Raw genomic sequence first — 17964 nt, 5'->3', positions numbered from 1 at the left:
TAAATTTAAAAGGTCCTACAGGGTCTGTCAAGTCCAATATACTCATTTTGTGGTTGAGGAAATGATGACCAGGGAGGCTAAGACTTGCCTAAGGTAACACAGATACTAAGCATCATATATGTAGGATTTGAACTTAAATCATCTGACTCTTCATCCAGTCCATCCATGCTTTCTCTTTGTGGAAGATTCTTGACCATGCTTTCCTATAAATCCTCCAGATAAGATCTGCCCATACTGGTGGCATCATTTAAGATTCGTAAGATTCCAGGGCTATCCACACATCGCTCTACTGTCTATTTGTTGTTTCTTATTCTAGGTACATGACTCACACATCTGAGAGACCATGGCCAAGTTGGAACAGATTTCAATGATGACTCAAATCTGAGGATCACTGCTGATATATATGCTGGGTTCTGATTTAATTAATCAATACTCAGAACAGACGTAAGAGTAGTAAGTCTTAGGTCTCAGCAAACCTACTTGAGGTTCTCTTTTCCAGGGCAAACATGATTGGAACTTTTGGGTATAGAAGTTGAGTCTCTTTGCTGTACCTAGACATAGATCCTGATGCCTAAGAAGCATTGTTTGCAGCTATTTTTGGTCAGCTTAATGAGGAAGAGGCTGAAATCACCATAAAGCCGGATATATTAGCTTGTGCTATTCATTGTGTCTACCCACAATCCAGTACTCTTTAGAGTAGTGATGTGAAATAGAAATGGAAGGCATTAAATATACATAAGGATCCCTGAAGGCCATATACTGACTTCGAAGCTATATAAGCATGTACATATGCATATATATAAACACACACATACATTTGTATGTATAGATGTATGTTTTTATTAATAAATCAACACATAAAATTAGATAGGAATTACATTTTAATACTACTTGGAAGTAGTATGGGTCACATTCAACTCTGCAGGCTATGTGTTTGACTCAGTTTGCTTGCTTGTTGCTCTTGGTCTTTCATTCTTGAAGAGGACCAGGAGGGTGATGTCTTGAATTGCAAGTGAATTAGATTTAAGTGAGGCAGGAGGGCTGTGCAAAGTCATCAGCCTCACTCCTCAGAGTCACTGGAATCTCATGGCAAGATGTAGATAGGGATGATTGATGATGGTTCTGGATGCAGTGGGAGACTCTCTCTTCCTTAGAGCACTCCTGAATGGTGTTTTCTATTGACTATCTCACTATATAGTCAGTAGTAATGTGTAGGTTAGACTACAACAGAATGTTTTGCTTTCCTTCAGAGAGTTATGGCCCCTCTGTGGATTCCTAATTTCTAGACACCTCTCCCCTGCTCCTCCTTTCTCACCCAGCATCTGGCAATTCCATTGCAAAGAAAACCAAATTCCTCTATGGTACTCTTCAGATACGGATTATAGTCATTGTTCAAGGTTTTTGTTAATTGTTTCTTATTTTCCCTTCCCTCAGGGATTATTTATTTAATATCAACACTTAGTCACTTGGAGTCTACTAGTGTGTTTTTGACTGTCTCTGCCCGTGATGGTGGTGGGCTCACATCTGTAACTAATGCAGACATCACTATCCACATCCTCCAGACTGCTCTGGCACCTGCCATTTTTGAAAGGTCCAAATATGTCTTTTCCATTCACGAAAACATGCCTGAAGATAGCCCTGTTGGAACTGTGAAGGCAAGAGAGCCTTTAAGTAAGTGGTCATTTCCCCTGTTGCATTTAGAGATTTTATAGTTAGAGATTTTCTGTTTGGCCCTACATCTTAAAGTTATGAGATAATTCTTCCTTTCTTCCTATATTTCCCTGCCTTACTCAACTTATTCCAGAAGCGGAATAAAAAAAATCAGAAATTAAGCTTCTACTTTCTTTTAATTTATTTCATTCCTTCCTATTTTTTTCTTGTAGAAAACTAACATTTTTATCCATCTGTAAGTAGAAGAAGGGAAGTATATAAATGAAATTGTTTCGGTATTTTTGTGACTAGAAAGAACCAGTGATCTTCTGAATACTCATCCCTTTTATCTAACACACACAAAAAATGAAAGATTAAAAAGAGAACACTGGTTTGGTCTTTGACTATTCATCCTATGTTTGAAGGAAAAACCAAACATTCCCAGAATGACCCAACTGTGTTCAGTTTTATATGGTAAACAGGACATGTTGTGGTGAGACTCCAAGGCCATGAAAAAGAAGATATTAAGAGTTCAGGAAGGAGTAACAGATTGTGTTATATTCTTCACAGATGTCATTTAGAATAGCAGTTGAATCTTTCTGCTTATCAGAAGTATCACTTTAATTTTATTGCTTTGCTCTCCCCCCTCTTCTTTCCTGTAGATTCTTTGGAGACAATATCTTATAGGATTTCTTCTGGGGATCCCTATGGGAGTTTTATTATTGACCCTAGGTTTGGTGTCATTCGTACCCGGAAGCAGCTGGATCATGAAACACAGCCCAGAATTATCCTCACTGTTCAGTCACAATTGGGCAGCTCTCCTGTCTGTGGTAGCACCCAAGTCAACATTACTGTGATAGATGTCAATGACAATCCTCCCATTTTTCGCACAGCTTCTGATTCACTGAGATTATTACAAAATACACTGCCTGGTACTGCCTTATATATTGCTCATGCAGAAGACAAAGACAGTGGCCAGAATGGATTCGTTCAATATACCATTGAAAACCAGAGGTTGAGCATCTTCACCATTGATTCGGATACTGGTGTCATCTACCTCAGTGGAATCCTTGGGCAAGAAATGCAGCAGAACTGGACTCTATACATCAGGGCTAAGGACTTAGGAGTTCCCCCCTTAACATCTCTGTTAATATTGACAGTGACTGTTGAAAAGCCAGACTTGAAGCCTCCATTGGCTTTTGAACACTTAGTCTATCAGGTAGAAATAAGTGAATTCCTTTCACCAACAACACAGATACTCCAAGTCCGGGCCTTCTCACTAGAGCCACATCATAAGTCATCCCATATTGTGTACTCACTGGAACCCAGCACAGATTCTGTTGCATTTGGCATTGATGCTTCTAAAGGTTGGATTTCTTTGCAGAGGCAGCTGAACTATGAAACATCCCAAATATACCATCTCAAAGTATTTGCCTGGAGCCTGGAGGACAGGTTAAGGCAAAACGTGAGCACGACCATAACGGTTCATGTTCTAGATGAAAATGATAATTGTCCAACCTTTTTGCATGATGTCCTTTTTTTGCAAATTGAAGAGAACCCCACACCCCAAGGGGTAATAGGAACAGTTGTAGCGACTGACAGAGACTCTGGAAAAAATGGACAGTTGTCATATTTCCTTTTGTCTGATGGAAAATTCTTCAAGATAAATCCCAACACAGGTAGGATTCTGATATCTTACTTCTTTTCTCTTAGCACTAACAAACATCATATTTTGGTAAGTTCCTTATGGGTAAGAATTATTTCACTTTTTGCATTTGTAGTCCTATTTTCTTGTGGGGTGACTGGTATATAGAAAGTACTGAATAATGCTTTTTAATTGCTTGACTGATGTAGCAGCAAGCACCCTGACCCATCCAGGATGGCCTGCTAGCACAGGTTCTTAGATCTGCTTTTCTAAAAGAAAAGCTACTTCTGAGGGGTCAACAGTCTTCTTTAATCACATTCACCAACAAAGAAAATACAAGCAGAGAAATAAAGACCAACAGACAGGGCTCCTAACTGTCTGACCATAAGCAATACATACACCACAGATCAACAGACAGATCCTGCTGTCTGACTATTATATACATACATAGTTACCAGAGAGAGAAGCTCCAACAACTGGGTTTTCCAGGCTGGGGGATTCCTTAGTGGCTACTCATAGTCTCATCTGGCCCATGAACCTTATTCTAAGCCCCCAAAGCAAAACCTCTCCTCAGAGTATATTTACACTTTTCAGAGCCAGAGGGCATGACCCTATGACCCTGTGCCTCATTAGCAGTTAACAAAAAGTGTGGGCCTTCCTACAAAACAAGCCTCCTCTAATCAAGCTTTCCTTAATGGACTCCCCCTGAGGCCTATTAATGGGCAGGAAGATCTTTGTATAACAGTCGACTAGAAAGCGCATCATATGTACGTGTATGATTATAGCAGGAGTCCAGGAAGCAGCATACGTTGTTCTACTATTGTGTGAATTTAGGAAATCAGAGTTGAATGTCACTTTAGCAACTATGCTGTCTAAACTGGAAACATTCAATTGTACTTCACAGCCAAAGATTACAACACTGCTATTCACCCAGACTTTCTAGTTTATGTGAATTCAAGTGGTGATAACACTTTTCACGCGAATTAGAAGCAAGACAGAAACAAATCTGGTGAGGTCCTACTTACAAGTTCTAGGATTGCAGGTAAAGCTGGAAGAAACCTTATGGAGGTTCAACCCACTTTATTCATAAGGAAACAGAAGCCAAGGGTAGTGAAGGAATTTACTCAAGGTTTTTTAGTTTCTAGTCTTTGCTCTCCTTCCTTGCTCCCCTCTATTTGGTATTCTTTCAGAAAATCTTTTGCAAAATATCAAAATCCTTATCCACCACACATGATCCTCATCAGTGTCAAGCTTTAGGAAATAAATCCCTTGACCAGATGTCAAAATAATCCTAGGGCTGGATGTCTCTATTTATGCCTTTTTAGGAAAACACACACATACATACACACTCACAAACTCTAGGGTGATAGTCCTGGGGGTGAGGATGGGGAGGCACACATTTCTGATCCTCTGAGGTCCCTTTCCATGCCTTCCAGGATTCAATGATCTTATTACTTAAAGTTATTTGTTCACAATTTGCCAAATGAAACGTGTGGCAACCCATGAAACCACATACATGTTTCATCTGGCAAATAATGAATTATTACGTACATAGTTTATGAACTCTTTATGAGAGTTTCATTTCTAAGGTCCCTTCCAGCACCCAATATAATGAATCTTTATGCCAAGGAATTAAGTTGACTTACAACATATAACTGTCAGATGGCAGGACAGATTTCTAAACTATTTGTTTCAGTATTTTTTAGAGATAAAAATACACTAGGTAGCATTACCTCTGCTAACTACTTTCCCTCCCACGTCTATGAAAAAGCTCCTTAATCTCCAACATCAAGAGTATGCCAGTAAAACTTCATTTGGTTTAGTTTGAAAAAGGCAGCAAAAAGGAATTGCTTTTAAAAGGAGGGCTGTGTGCAAGGGGACACAGCAGCCTGTGACTGCCATCTTAGGCTCCATTCTTTTGTAGATGTATTGGAACAAAGCCCTGATGCTCAAGTTCTCTAAGGGCATAGTGGTAGAAACTAGCCCTAGTTTGCAGGTGAAGAAAGCAGTGTAGACAAGAACTAGTGTGAGTGAGTTGGTGCAGAAACCAGTAAGTTGTTGAGCTGGAGGAAAGGAATAAAATTGTGACCCAGAAGTTCTTTTGTTGGTTTTGGGAGCGGGGGTCAGGAGCTCAGGAGTTTCTCGGTTTGTGACTCAGGTATGGAGTTAAAGCATGAAACCTGTGAATGAGAGAAAAGAAAAAGGGAATGAATTCCGATGATGAGTTTGGTGAATGGTAGGAGACTAACCACACAAAAACAAATTTACATAGCACTTACTATGTCTCAGGCAGAGCAGCAAGGTGGAGCAGTAGATAGAGAATGGAGTTAGGAATTCTCATCCTCATGAGTTCAACTCTGACTTCACATACTTACTAGTTGTGTGACCTTGGGCAAATCACTTAATCTCATTTGCCTCAGTTTCATCATGTGTGAAATGATTTGGAGAAGGCTATGACAAACCCCTACTCCAATATCTTTGCCAAGAAAACCCCAAATGGGGTCACGAAGAGTTGGACAGGATTGACACAACTTAACCACATGTCCCAGGCACTGTGCTAGATACTTTATTTTCATCATCTCATTTAATTCTCATAGCAACCCTAGGATATAGATATTATTATCTTCACCATTTTATAGAAGAGAAAACTGAGGCAATCGAGGCTTAAGTGGCTTGTCCAGGGTCGCATAACTAGTAAGGCTATGAGGTCGGATTTCATCTGGCTGAAGATCCAGAATCAGCTAAAATTGAGTTCTAGAGCATAATTAAGTAGGGACAGAGGGACTTGTGTTGAATGAGAGAGTAAGGAGGGTGGAAGTGCAAAGATCATTTGAAAAAATGGATCTGTTAAAAACTCTGAAAATGGTAGAGGGCAGTGGTAAGCTGACTCATAATAGTTACCATTCAGTTTTCAGTTCAGTATTGCTAGGTAGTACGATATAATCATTAGAGTGGAGAAAGATAGAGTTTCAAACCCTGACTCTAAGATATACTTCCTTTGTGACTTTGGACAGGTCACTAACCCTGTCAGTGCCCAAGACAACCCTTTAAGATGGTAAGTTGTGGAGGAGATGTCTGTTTACAGTTAGGGAGTGGAAGGATTTGTTGAAGGAATTTCCAAACCAAGGAAATCCTTACACAAATGAAATAATAGCTCTTGATCCTCTGACCGACAAAGGACTACTATTATAGTCTACTAATTATATATTCTTAGTGTGTAATTCGTTATTAGTGTAGGGAACCCCACAAGGAAACTCCCTTTATCAGTGCTCACTGGCTTTTCCCTGCTCTGAAGTTTCTAGTCTTTGAAAGTTGCCAGGGAGTGGTTAACTGTCTTGCCTAGGGTCATATAGTCAATTTACATCAAAAGTGTAACTCAAACCCAGATCTTCCTGACTGATGCAAGTTTTCTATTTTCTACACCACATCACCAATCTATTATTACTTGTGAATGTAATAGTGCCTTAATAATGCTAAAAGACATAGTATATCACGTGATAGAGTAAATATTGTCTTCAAGACAATATTCTCATATATGAGCATTTTCCTAAAATGCACAACTAGAGGGAGCTAGGAAACAGAGACCCTAGGAGCCAGAGGACCAGAATGCCCTCAGATTGTGCTCTTTATGGACCCTTATTGACTCTGGGACAAGGTTTTTGACCTTTTTATACCCAAATCTTGGCCTCTGAAACATGAGGTTAATTCTACAGAATGACATCACTCCAGGAAAATGACAAGAACTCAAAATGCTGCATATGCAGCTTTTTATGTATGTTACTAAAATGGCTATTTAAGGATTCAACATATTTTGTGAAGTGATGAATAAAATTGATATGCGGACTGAAGATAAAACATTACTTAGGGTGATACACAAAAGTTTCCCATCTCCCCACAATGGTACTTAAGAGCACTGAAATATATATGGGGGATAAAAGAATAGCACTTAAAATCATCCCATTATTCCAGACTTTCCAAAAGTAATTTATTTTAAAACATCCATTAGGGAGATCATGCTGTTGGGATGCTATGGCCAAAGAATGAATCATCTAGTGACCACCTTTTTGGTGGCAAGTCTTTCAGCTAAGGTAACATTGTGTATTGTCAGACTATTAAACTGGGGCAGAATGTCTTAAGTAGCAAGAAAAGCATCATATAGTCAATAACCTACAAACATTTATTAATGTGTTAGTGTTATACATTTGTAGGCAGTTAGGTGGTTCAGTGGGTAGAGTGCTGGCCCTGGAGTCAGGAGGATCTGGATTTGAATCCAGTCTCAGACACTTACTAGCACTGTGGCTCTAGGCAAATCACTTAATCTGTTTGCTTTAGTTTTTTCATCTGTAAAATGGGGATAATAGTGCCACCTACCTCCCAGGGTTGTTATGAGGATAAAAATGAGACATTTGTAAAGTTCTTAGCCCATTTCCTGGCACATAATAGATACTATATAAATACTGGTTATTCGTATTATTATTTTTATATTATATCATATATTTTAATATGATATATTAAATTACATTAATTAAAATAGATATTCAAATAGATATTAATACATAGTATTTTAGAGAACGTAGTTGTTTATCTAGTATCTTTTGTATATTTATAGTTAATATAAAAATTCTGATGTTTATTGTCTTGATCTGTTTTATTTTATCCTGTGTCCTTTAGGTGAAATTATAAATTGGATGGCATTAGATCGAGAGCTGCAAGTACATCACCAGCTGATGGTTCTAGTGACTGACCACGGTTCCCCACCACAAAATGCCACCATGATCACTTATATCTCAGTTACAGACCTCAATGATAACAAACCATATTTTCCCCAATTTCTTCCTGGAAAAGAGTTCAAAATTAAGGTTTGTGGAGCCAAGTAATTTTAAATGAATCTTTGGTATAGTAGAGAGAGCTGTCTATACTAAGGCTAGGACCTTGGACAAGCTCTCACTTCCATCTCTCTCATACTTGCTTTCTCTGCTATAAAATACTGGAATTGCATTTAGAAGATACTGAAGGTCTCTTGGAGCTTTAGGGCTTTGCTGTGATTCCATAATTCCTGCTCATATAAGACTATGCATCATTTGTTTTGAGCACCATCTTGTGGTAAAAAATCTGAATTTTTCAAATACTATCTCAGTGAAGAGTTTAGTTCATCAACAAGTAAACAAGTAACCACTGGGTCAGAACTTTGCAATTTTTTGGCAAAACAAATCCTAATTGTATTTCTTTTTTACTATTTGAAAACTATTAATAGCAGTTGTTCTTATCAGAATATTTATCTTCAATTCGAAAGATTACCTTAACTTATGTTGAAAAAATGATATCCATCTCTACAGAGAGAACTAATGAACTCCTAGTATAAACTGAAGTATGATTTTCTCACTTTATTTTTTTTCTTTTTTTGGGAATATGAAAATAGGTTTTGCATTATTATATAAAACTGATTTATTACTTGATCTCTCAGTGGATGGGGGACTGAATGGGAGAGAATTTGAAATTCCAAATTTGAAAAGACTGATAAAAATAAGTAAATAATAAATTGAAACGTTGAAAGAAAGATCACTTTACCAACCATTCATGAGTTTGACCTGATTTGGAATGTTTGCACTGATCTCTCTGCACCCTTATCCCACTCTATCCCTCCAGGCTCCCCCTCCTCACTCCCCATTCAAAGCTAACTAGACCTCCATGAATCATCTCATGCTAACAAATCTTGCTAATATGATGCTCTAAAAAAAAATGATCCAGTCATCCTATTCTTATAGAAACTTACTGAATAGCCACAGAAAAGGTGTTATTTTGACACAATGGGTCCACATCATTGTATGTATTTACTTCACCTGGATGAACCCTGATCTCACGCTAAACACTTAAATTTGTTAAGGAAGTTACTATCTCTGATCCAGCTCTCCAGGTTAGGGACCATATAAAAGCCAGACAAGCCATTATCTTTGTGCCCCCTGAGTCATTGAAATATTGACCAGATTTGTGCATGGACTACAGAAATGTGAAAACATGAAATGTGTCTACATGGTTAGGAGATTCAAGTCAAGCTCCTCAAGTTTTAAGAGACACATATTTTGTCCTTGCAGTAAGGTTTTGCATTTTCTTCCAGTGTGATTGCCCATGACAGCCCCTTTGTGTATAACCTTTATGGGCAAACATATGTACCACTTTTTTCCAGTACTTGACAAGAAGGGCTTAGTGGATCTGGAATGAGAAGGTGCTAGAATCCCCAAAGGAAATTCAGAATCTCAGTGTTTTCAATTTTCTTGATTTCCTTCTTTTAAAGAGTCAGTAGAATCTGTCAAATACCCTGTAGGGTAGTTGGCTTGTCTTTAAATGGAGCTCTTTAAAATGTGCAATTTGGCATATTTCCATGGCCTCTACCCAGATAGCTTTACAGAGAATAAAACTGAATTTCAGGTCAATTTTCAAAGTAAATGAGAAGAGTTAAACAGATGATATTCTCTCATTTAAAGGCTTTCTAACATATTTTATTTTTAATTATAAAATACACTTGTAAACCATTCGCTTTTATGGCAGGTCCTGGAAGGTCAAACTGCAGATATGTTGGTTACCACTGTATTTGCAAAGGATCTTGATTCAGGAAACAATGGAGAAGTTTTATATTCATTATCTTCAGGTAAGATTTTATAATTACTATGGAGAGATTACCAGAAGTCTTTAGGAGAAATGGAAGGCTGACAGATTTTGCAGTTTGTATGTTCTATTGAAGATGGGGGGAGGGAAGGAAAGGGCAGAGGGAGAGACAAGAGAGAAGAAAAAAGAAGAGAAAAAGAAGGGAAGGGAAAGAAAGGAAGAGAAGGGAAGGGGAAGGGAGGGGAGGGAAGAGAAGAGAAAAACATTTGAAATTATATGAGCAATCTCTCCGGTTATTCCATTTTTGTTGCTATCCCTCAGTCCACTGTGGTTCCCAAATGCTTCAGAAGGTGAGGCATACTCAACTGTGATGAGTATGATTTTAGAATTGGGGACCTTAGCCTACTTTGTGTCATGGACCCATCTGGCAGACTGGTGAGACCCATGAGTCCCTTCTTAGAATCATATTTTTAAATGCTTAAAATAAAATACCTAACACTATAAAGGAAAGTAATTTTCCTGAAATAGTTATCAAACATTAAAAAAAGTTGAGGAATCACAAGTTAAAAACTCTTTTCTAGAATATCCTTACCAACATACTCAGAATCTGTTCATTCTTTTTAAACTGAGGATAACCTTAATAATCTTTCCTAGCATTCCCAGTCAGTTAGAACACCCCTTCAATGTTCTTTTTGACTGCCTTTTGTCTCATCCTTCTTTATGGTGAAACTTGAAGAAGGAACAGTTTTGTAATGGTGTGATCACATTTTAATATAATCAATGTTGAGTGAAGTCCTTTCTGGAACACCTCCCCCCCTCCTGCTCTGGCACCATTTGTTTTCTTTATGGATATTTTTTACCGCCCCCCCTTTTTAACTTGATTAATTCTAGTTCTTACCCTTCTCCTGATCAATAGACAAGTTAAGTATTGTGAAAAACAATATTTGCATTAAATTGTATCCATTGCAATCCTTTTAGCTTGATTAGCCCTTAGATATCCAGTGCCTTCTCTCAAGAAATCCTTGCCCCACTGCAACTACAATTGTTTTCAAGATAGTGACTGTACTGTACTTGATGGGCAATTTGAGGAATTTTCAATGATAATTTGCTCGCATATGACTTTCACCATAATTTAGAACCTAATTCCTGTATGCAATATGACTTTACTGTAATTATGTTTGTACTCATTTGAAATGACCTTAATTTTGAAAGCGTAATGGAAAAAAGGAAGGAGTTTGAAAACTTAATGGAAAAAAAATGATAGTATGCCTTCTATGTCAAAACAGAAATCTTCTAACTTTCATAAGTCATTTTAATATTGTGAGGCAAGGATTACATTTTTCTCAATACATACCATTGTGATATAAGCAGAAAACATATTTAAGTTTCTGGGAATTCTAAAGGGAATATATAACTTTGTTGAATATCATATCTGAAAATTACATATGTACACATGTATATACACACATACACATATAATTTTCATACACACATACATTCATATATGTGTGCATGTGTTCATGCATATGTGATAGGTATGTACATCTCATGGTTCAAAGTTCATTTGCTCTAACTCAATTCTCTGTATCTGTGTAAGGGTCAGAGTTGGGAGAAGCAAGATCTTAGTCTTCTGGCTTCTACATTTAAGAGGGAAGAGACTTGATTCCAGACTCTCTTCAAGTTCCTAAAGGGAAACAAAGACCCTGTGAAGAAACTCATAGAGAATCCAGCACTTTGCTCATGTCCCCATTTCCAGCTTAGTACACTAGAGCATTTAAGAAGTTTCTTCTTGGATGGGATCTCAGACTTTCTTTCTTGGTTGAGCTGAGATTTCTTGTTCCCAATGGGATGTCATTCACTCTGTTTGTAATTTGGTATATATTCTCATCTGTAGATTTTATTTGATTTCTTTTTGCTATTGACTTTTAAAAATAGGTTTCTTTGCTATGTGCTAAGCATGTTCATTGTGCAAATACCTGTTGGTGGGAAGGGGATCAAACCTGGCTTGACCCACATCATCCTCATTAAGAGACAGTAAACATTAACTTAACTTGAAACTAAAAATTATTTTCCCAGACTAACAATATTTAAGGGAGCAGATAAAATTCTATCCTGGTAGCCTTTCTCAGAGGAGTGCAGAATGACCAGCCACTGGTCCTAAGGTCCTGCCCCTGCTCCTGACAGGAATCAAAGTTTCCCTTGGATAAAAGTAGGGGGAGGAGATTCTAGATATCCTTTCTTACCTCCCTGTCAGCCATATCTATGTGTATATGGATATACAAAACTTATGTGGCCAAAACACAGAGAAAAATCCTTTACAAATCAAAAGATGTAAAGTTAAAGATAGATGGCTGAGCATCATATATATTGAGTCCCTAAGTTATACCTTTCTTTGCAAAAAAGTACTCCCCCCAGATAGTATACCAGGTTACCTAATGAGGACATCATGACCATCTTTCCAAGTTTACCTTCTATTTACACTGTATGTATCTTGTATGCATATAAAATGAACATAGTTGTTACCCCTTGCCTTCGCTATTAGAATGCAAGGTTTTTGAAATAGGAACCATGTTTTTACCTTTCTTTGTACCCTTAGCACTTAGATTAGGACAGTGCCTGGCACATAGTGAATGCTTAATAAATGCTTTTTGATTAGTCTTTTTTTTCCATTATAATTTCAGTTCTCAGTTGACTTACTTGTGATCAAATAGGGTAGAGAAATTTTCTTTTTGTATTTCTCAAAATGTACTATATTTCCATATGCAGATGAGCAGTAACTTTTTAAAGTCATTTCCTGACAAAGTTGCCTATATTTCTTGGGTTTTTAGGATTAAATATGTTAGCAATAAACTTTGATTTGTTATAAAAATAGTGAGGCTTGGGGCGGAGCCAAGAAGGTAGAGTAACAGCTCAGACTTTCTAGAGAGCTGCCACCAAGCCCAGCCAAATACCTGTAAAAAATGGCTCTAAACAAATTCTGGATCTGCAGAACCCACAGAATGATGAAGTGAAGAAAATCTTCAGCCCAAGACAGCTTGGAAGGTAGCCAGGAAGTGTCTATCACACCACGCAGGGAGCAGGGCGCAGTTCAGCATGGCCCACACAGGCACAGACAGGACTTGAGCAGTCCTTGGAGAGAGTGAATCTCTCTCACTTGTGGCAGTTTCCAAACTTCAGGACCCCAAAATGCCGAGGACAAATTGGAAGATCAGGGGAAAAGCCTAAGGAACAAATGTGGGAGAGTGGAGTGGTCCAGCCCCAGGGTGGCAGAGGGAGAAGGGGACTAAGGAAGCTGAGGCAACCATAGCAGCAGCGGTGGCAACTGCAGCCACTGTTTCTGGAGCGCTAGGCCCACAAATTGTGGAGGGATCAAGTGGCTGACAGTACACCCCTTCACCCCCATTGGAAGCAGATAACTCCCTTGACAAAGAGCTCAAAAGTGAAGTAAATGGCTGGGGAAATGAGTAAAAACCAGAAAAAGAATCAGACTATAGAATCTTACTTTGGTGACAAGGAAGACCAAAGCATGCAAACAGAAGAAAACTAAGTTAAAGCTTTTCTATCCAAAGCCTCTAAGAAAAATATGAATTGGTCTCAGGTCATGAAAGATCTCAAAAAGGGTTTTGAAAATCAAGTAAGAGAAGTAGAGCAAAAATTGGGAAGAGAAATGAGAGTGATGCAAGATCATGAGAAACGAGTCAACTGCTTGCTAAAGGAGACCCCAAAAATGCTGAAGAAAGTAACATTTTAAAAAATAGACTAACCCAAATGGCAAAAGAGATCCAAAAAGTCAATGAGAAGAAGAATGCCCCCCAAATCAGAATTGGTCAGATGGAAAAGGAGATCTGAAAGCTCACTGAAGAAAATAATTCCTTAAAGATTAAAATGGAGCAGATGGAATCTAATGACTTTATGAAAAATCAAGAAATTATAAAGCAAAACCAAAGGAATAAAAAAAGCAGACAATGCAAAATATCTCATTGGAAAAACAACTGACCTGTAAAATAGATCTAGGAAAGATAATTTAAAAATTATAGGACTATCTGAAAGCCATGATCAAAAAAAGAGCCTAGACATCATCTTCCAAGAAATTATCAAGGAAAATTGCCCTGATATTCTAGAACCAGAGGGTTAAATAAATATCAAAAGAATCTACCTATTACCTACTGAAAGTGATCCAAAAAGAAAAACTCCTAGGAATGTTGTAGCCAAATTCCAGAGCTCCCAGGTCAAGGAGAAAATATTACAAGTAGCCAGAAGGAAACATTTCAAGTATTGTGGAAACATAATCAGGATAACACAAGATCTAGTAGCTTCGACATTAAGGGATTGAAGGACTTGGAATACGATATTTCAGAAGTCAAAGGATTTAGGATTAAAACCAAGAATCATCCACCCAGCAAAACTGACTATAATGCTTAAGGGGAAAAGTGATCATTCAATGAAAAAGAGGACTTTCAAACATTCTTGAAGAAAAGACCAGAGCTGAATAGAAAATTTAACTTTCAAACACAAGAATCAAGAGAAGCATGAAAAGGTAAATAGAAAGAGACATCATAAGGACTTACTACAGTAGAACTGTTTGCATTCCTACATGGAAAGATAATATTTGTAATTCTTGAGACTTTTCTCAGTGTTTGGATAGTTGGGAGGATTATACATGTATAAACAAAAGGCACAGGATGAGTTGAATAGTAAGGGATGATGTCTGAAAAAATGAAATTAAGGGGTGAGAAAGGAATATATTGGGAGGAGAAAGGTAGAAATGTAATGGTACAAATTATCTCTTATAAAAAAGGCAAGAAAAAGCTTTTTCAATGGAGGAGAAAAGGGGGAATATGAGAGGAAAAAAGTGAAACTTACTCTTATCACATATGGCTTAAGGAGAGAATAACATGCACACTCAATTTGGTATGAAAATCTATCTTACACTACAGGAAAGTAGGGGAGAAGGGAATAAGTGGGTATGGGGGAATGATAGAAGGGTAAACACTTTTGAGGAGGGACAAGGTCAAAAGAGAGAATAGAATAAATGGGGGGGGCAGGATAGGATGGAGGGAACGATAGTCTTTCGCAACATGACTTTTATGGAAGTCTTTTGTATAGCTACACATGCATAACCTATATTGAATTGCTTGCCTTCTCAGTGGGGATGGATGGGGAGGGAGGAAGAGAGAGAAGTTGAAACCTAAAGTTTTAAAAACAAATGTTAAAAGTTGTTTTTACATGCAACTGGGAAATATGCAATACAGGTAATGGAGTATAGAAATCTATCTTGCCCTACAAGAAAGTAGAGAAGATGGGGATAAGGGAAGGAAGGGATGTGATAGAAGGGCAGGCACATTTGGGGAAGGAGTAATCAGAATGCAGTGTCTTGGGGTGGAGGGAGGGGAGAGATGGAGAGAAAATTTGGAACTCAAAATCTTGTGGAAATGAATGTTGAAAGCGAAAAATAAATAAATTTTTAAAAAAACAGTGAGGCTTTGTTGGGGACAGGTAGGTATGAAGGGAAGAGTATAGAGGCCATGGCATTTGCTTTTTATTCTCTGCCTTTTTATTTCAGAGGATTTATGAGGTTTTTTCCATGCTTAATATTTTTTAAACCATTATGACTGACTTGGTCAGCTTAAAATGTGATTGAAGGGAGATTGTGCAAGAGAACATAACTGATGCTTCCAATACCACCTTCACTCTAAGTTTCCTCACTGGTTGTTATTTTTTTCTTAGCTGTAGCTCACGTTCATGGGCCATTCAGTCTATACTTGTGACTATTTACTTTCCATTGGCAAGGAAAGAATGAAAAGCCAACTATCATAAAGTAGAATTACTTCTCAGCCTGAAAGGGAAGGAATGAAACTCTTGCAATCCTTTCATGGAATTGACTGCAGTCACTACCATAGTGCTATGGGATATGTTGTATTTGGTTTTGTGTGATTGACTTCTAGGAGGGAATAATAAGAGATCATTTAAGTTACAAATCTCTAGAACAAGCAGTGGATTAAACCTACTTATATTCTTAATCTCCCAACGATTGATGCATGTTAGGAAATATACGGTTTTTAGTACAGCTGTGCTTTTCAGAAGCAGAAAACAATGTTTGTTTTTACGGAAAGAACCAGTAGGATTATAGTTAGTGTAATGGAATTTCTTCTACATTATCTAATTTTAAAATGCTTCTGTAACCCATTTTCCACTTAACTCTAGATGCACTCTGATTGGGGTTCAATGTGGGAATTTTGGATCATTATAATTTATTTCATATGGCTTGAGCCCCCACTCAGTTTCTTGGGAATGTCCAAAGCTTATCTAAATTCAGTTTTCACCTTATTCATAGACCAGGCAGGAAGCATCTATTAAAATAGTAGAATATTTAATTGAGAAAGAATTATAAAACAATAGAAAAAGTATCTATGATTTTATAATCCTGTGTAAGTCTCATTGCTTACTCCCAAATGAATGAAACTTTGTTCCCACTTCTCAGCAGAAAAGAAACAGTTTCTCTGAGAGTCATACAGGGAAAAAGATCTCACCAGCTCTCTTTCTTTCCTTAGAACTAGAATACGGTAGCTATAACTTTTAGTGTAGATGTCTACTTGGGATCATGGTGTTGCAGTTTACCTCTCTGCTCTCAGACATAGTTTCTCCTTAATCTTTGGTATTTCAGGAACATGCTAGGACTTTTGGGTTCCTGGATGTCACTATCACAGTCTTATAAACTCCTTAGTTTGATTCTGTTTATGTGTCTCCTTTTCCTCCCAGTATCCCAATGTTGATATGAAAAAAGATAATTCTTTGTTTCAGAAAGAAACTTTTGATCAGTAAAAGCCCTATCCAATTTTCCAAGGACACTTCAAACCACGTTCCCCCTCCTGTTTAATTTTGTACTTAGTTCATTCTCTGTCAGCGGTGTCCAGAGGAGATAAATGCACTTAGGGACCAGCTCTGTGGGTGAACATTCAAATGCATACCACTCTAGACAATGTCTACTCTTTTCTAGTCACTTGTTCCTCTGCAAATAGGCTGAATTATTAAATGATTATAGATCTCATTGAGGATTCTCTATAGTGTTCTGGGGCTTGATGCAACCAGACAAGAGCTTCTGGAAGACCTCACCATCTATTGGGAATTCCTCTGTCATTTGCTGAAATTCTCCATGGAAAAGTTCTAGGGAAAAGAGAGAGATATGTATAGATAGAAGGATAGCTAGCTAGCTAGCCGGATGGCTGGAGATATGTGTGTGTAACACAAACAGCAAAATATTCACAAAGATGTCTACAATTATCTTATTTCATTGACAAAAGCATCACAAATAAAGGAAAATTATTTTTAAAAATCTACTAATAATGGTATTTGTGCTGCTAAGTCATCTATAATGCTAGTATTTCTCAGAGCTATTTGGCTTGTTGCAAGTTCCAAATTTCAAGCAGGATTTTTAAAAAATTCATTTTTGCTGTTTTGTAACTCTATCACCATCATTCTCTTTTTATATATATACTAGATCAGTATAGTATTTAAGGCCTGTTCATTTTTGAAAAGGCGAGGTACACTTGGGCAAATGGATCTCTTCTTTTGTCCTTGTCAATTAACATTAGAGTCTTGATTCTGTTTTCATTTAGAAGAGAGTTCAGATCACTTTAAGATTGATGCCAACAGTGGGGAAATAAGAACAACGACCCCACTCTCATATAACCATAGGCCACACTACAGAATGATTGTTGTGGCAAGTGACCAAGGAATGCCTTCTCTTCAAGGACATGCAGTCATTTACATTCAGGTAGGTTTTTCTTCATAGATCTTTGGCCTCACTGCTCCTTGTTCCAGTGAACGGAATGAGCAGGAGGCAATTATTTGTGTTCTTTGAAGGGAGAATTTCATTCGTTACACTTGATGGGTGCAGCTTGATATTGACAACAATTGTATGAATTAGGAAGGAGATACATTTTTAGAGTTAACTGTCCTGGAAAATCTTTGCAAAAAGTTTTCTTATGCATTGTATGGTTTAAGAAATCTTCGCAGCTGTTTCTGTGCAAAAAACATCTCCTGGGTTACCTCTAAAAGTATACTTG

General features: G+C 37.6%; 1 protein-coding gene across 1 annotated transcript in view; it reads left to right on the top strand.

Moving 5' to 3' along the window:
- DCHS2 (dachsous cadherin-related 2) overlaps positions 1-17964 on the top strand; it is a 335304-nt gene that overhangs the window by 240168 nt on the left and 77172 nt on the right. The window contains exons 4-8 of the mRNA XM_072621307.1: positions 1435-1671; positions 2313-3329; positions 7967-8154; positions 9842-9941; positions 17515-17672. Of these exons, the coding sequence (XP_072477408.1) occupies positions 1435-1671; positions 2313-3329; positions 7967-8154; positions 9842-9941; positions 17515-17672 (1700 nt within the window). The remainder of the gene's footprint in view (positions 1-1434; positions 1672-2312; positions 3330-7966; positions 8155-9841; positions 9942-17514; positions 17673-17964) is intronic.

Source organism: Notamacropus eugenii, chromosome 6 (genome assembly GCF_028372415.1).
Source record: "Notamacropus eugenii isolate mMacEug1 chromosome 6, mMacEug1.pri_v2, whole genome shotgun sequence".
Taxonomy (NCBI): Eukaryota; Metazoa; Chordata; class Mammalia; order Diprotodontia; family Macropodidae; genus Notamacropus; species Notamacropus eugenii.
This window is presented reverse-complemented; position numbering and strand designations above follow the sequence as displayed.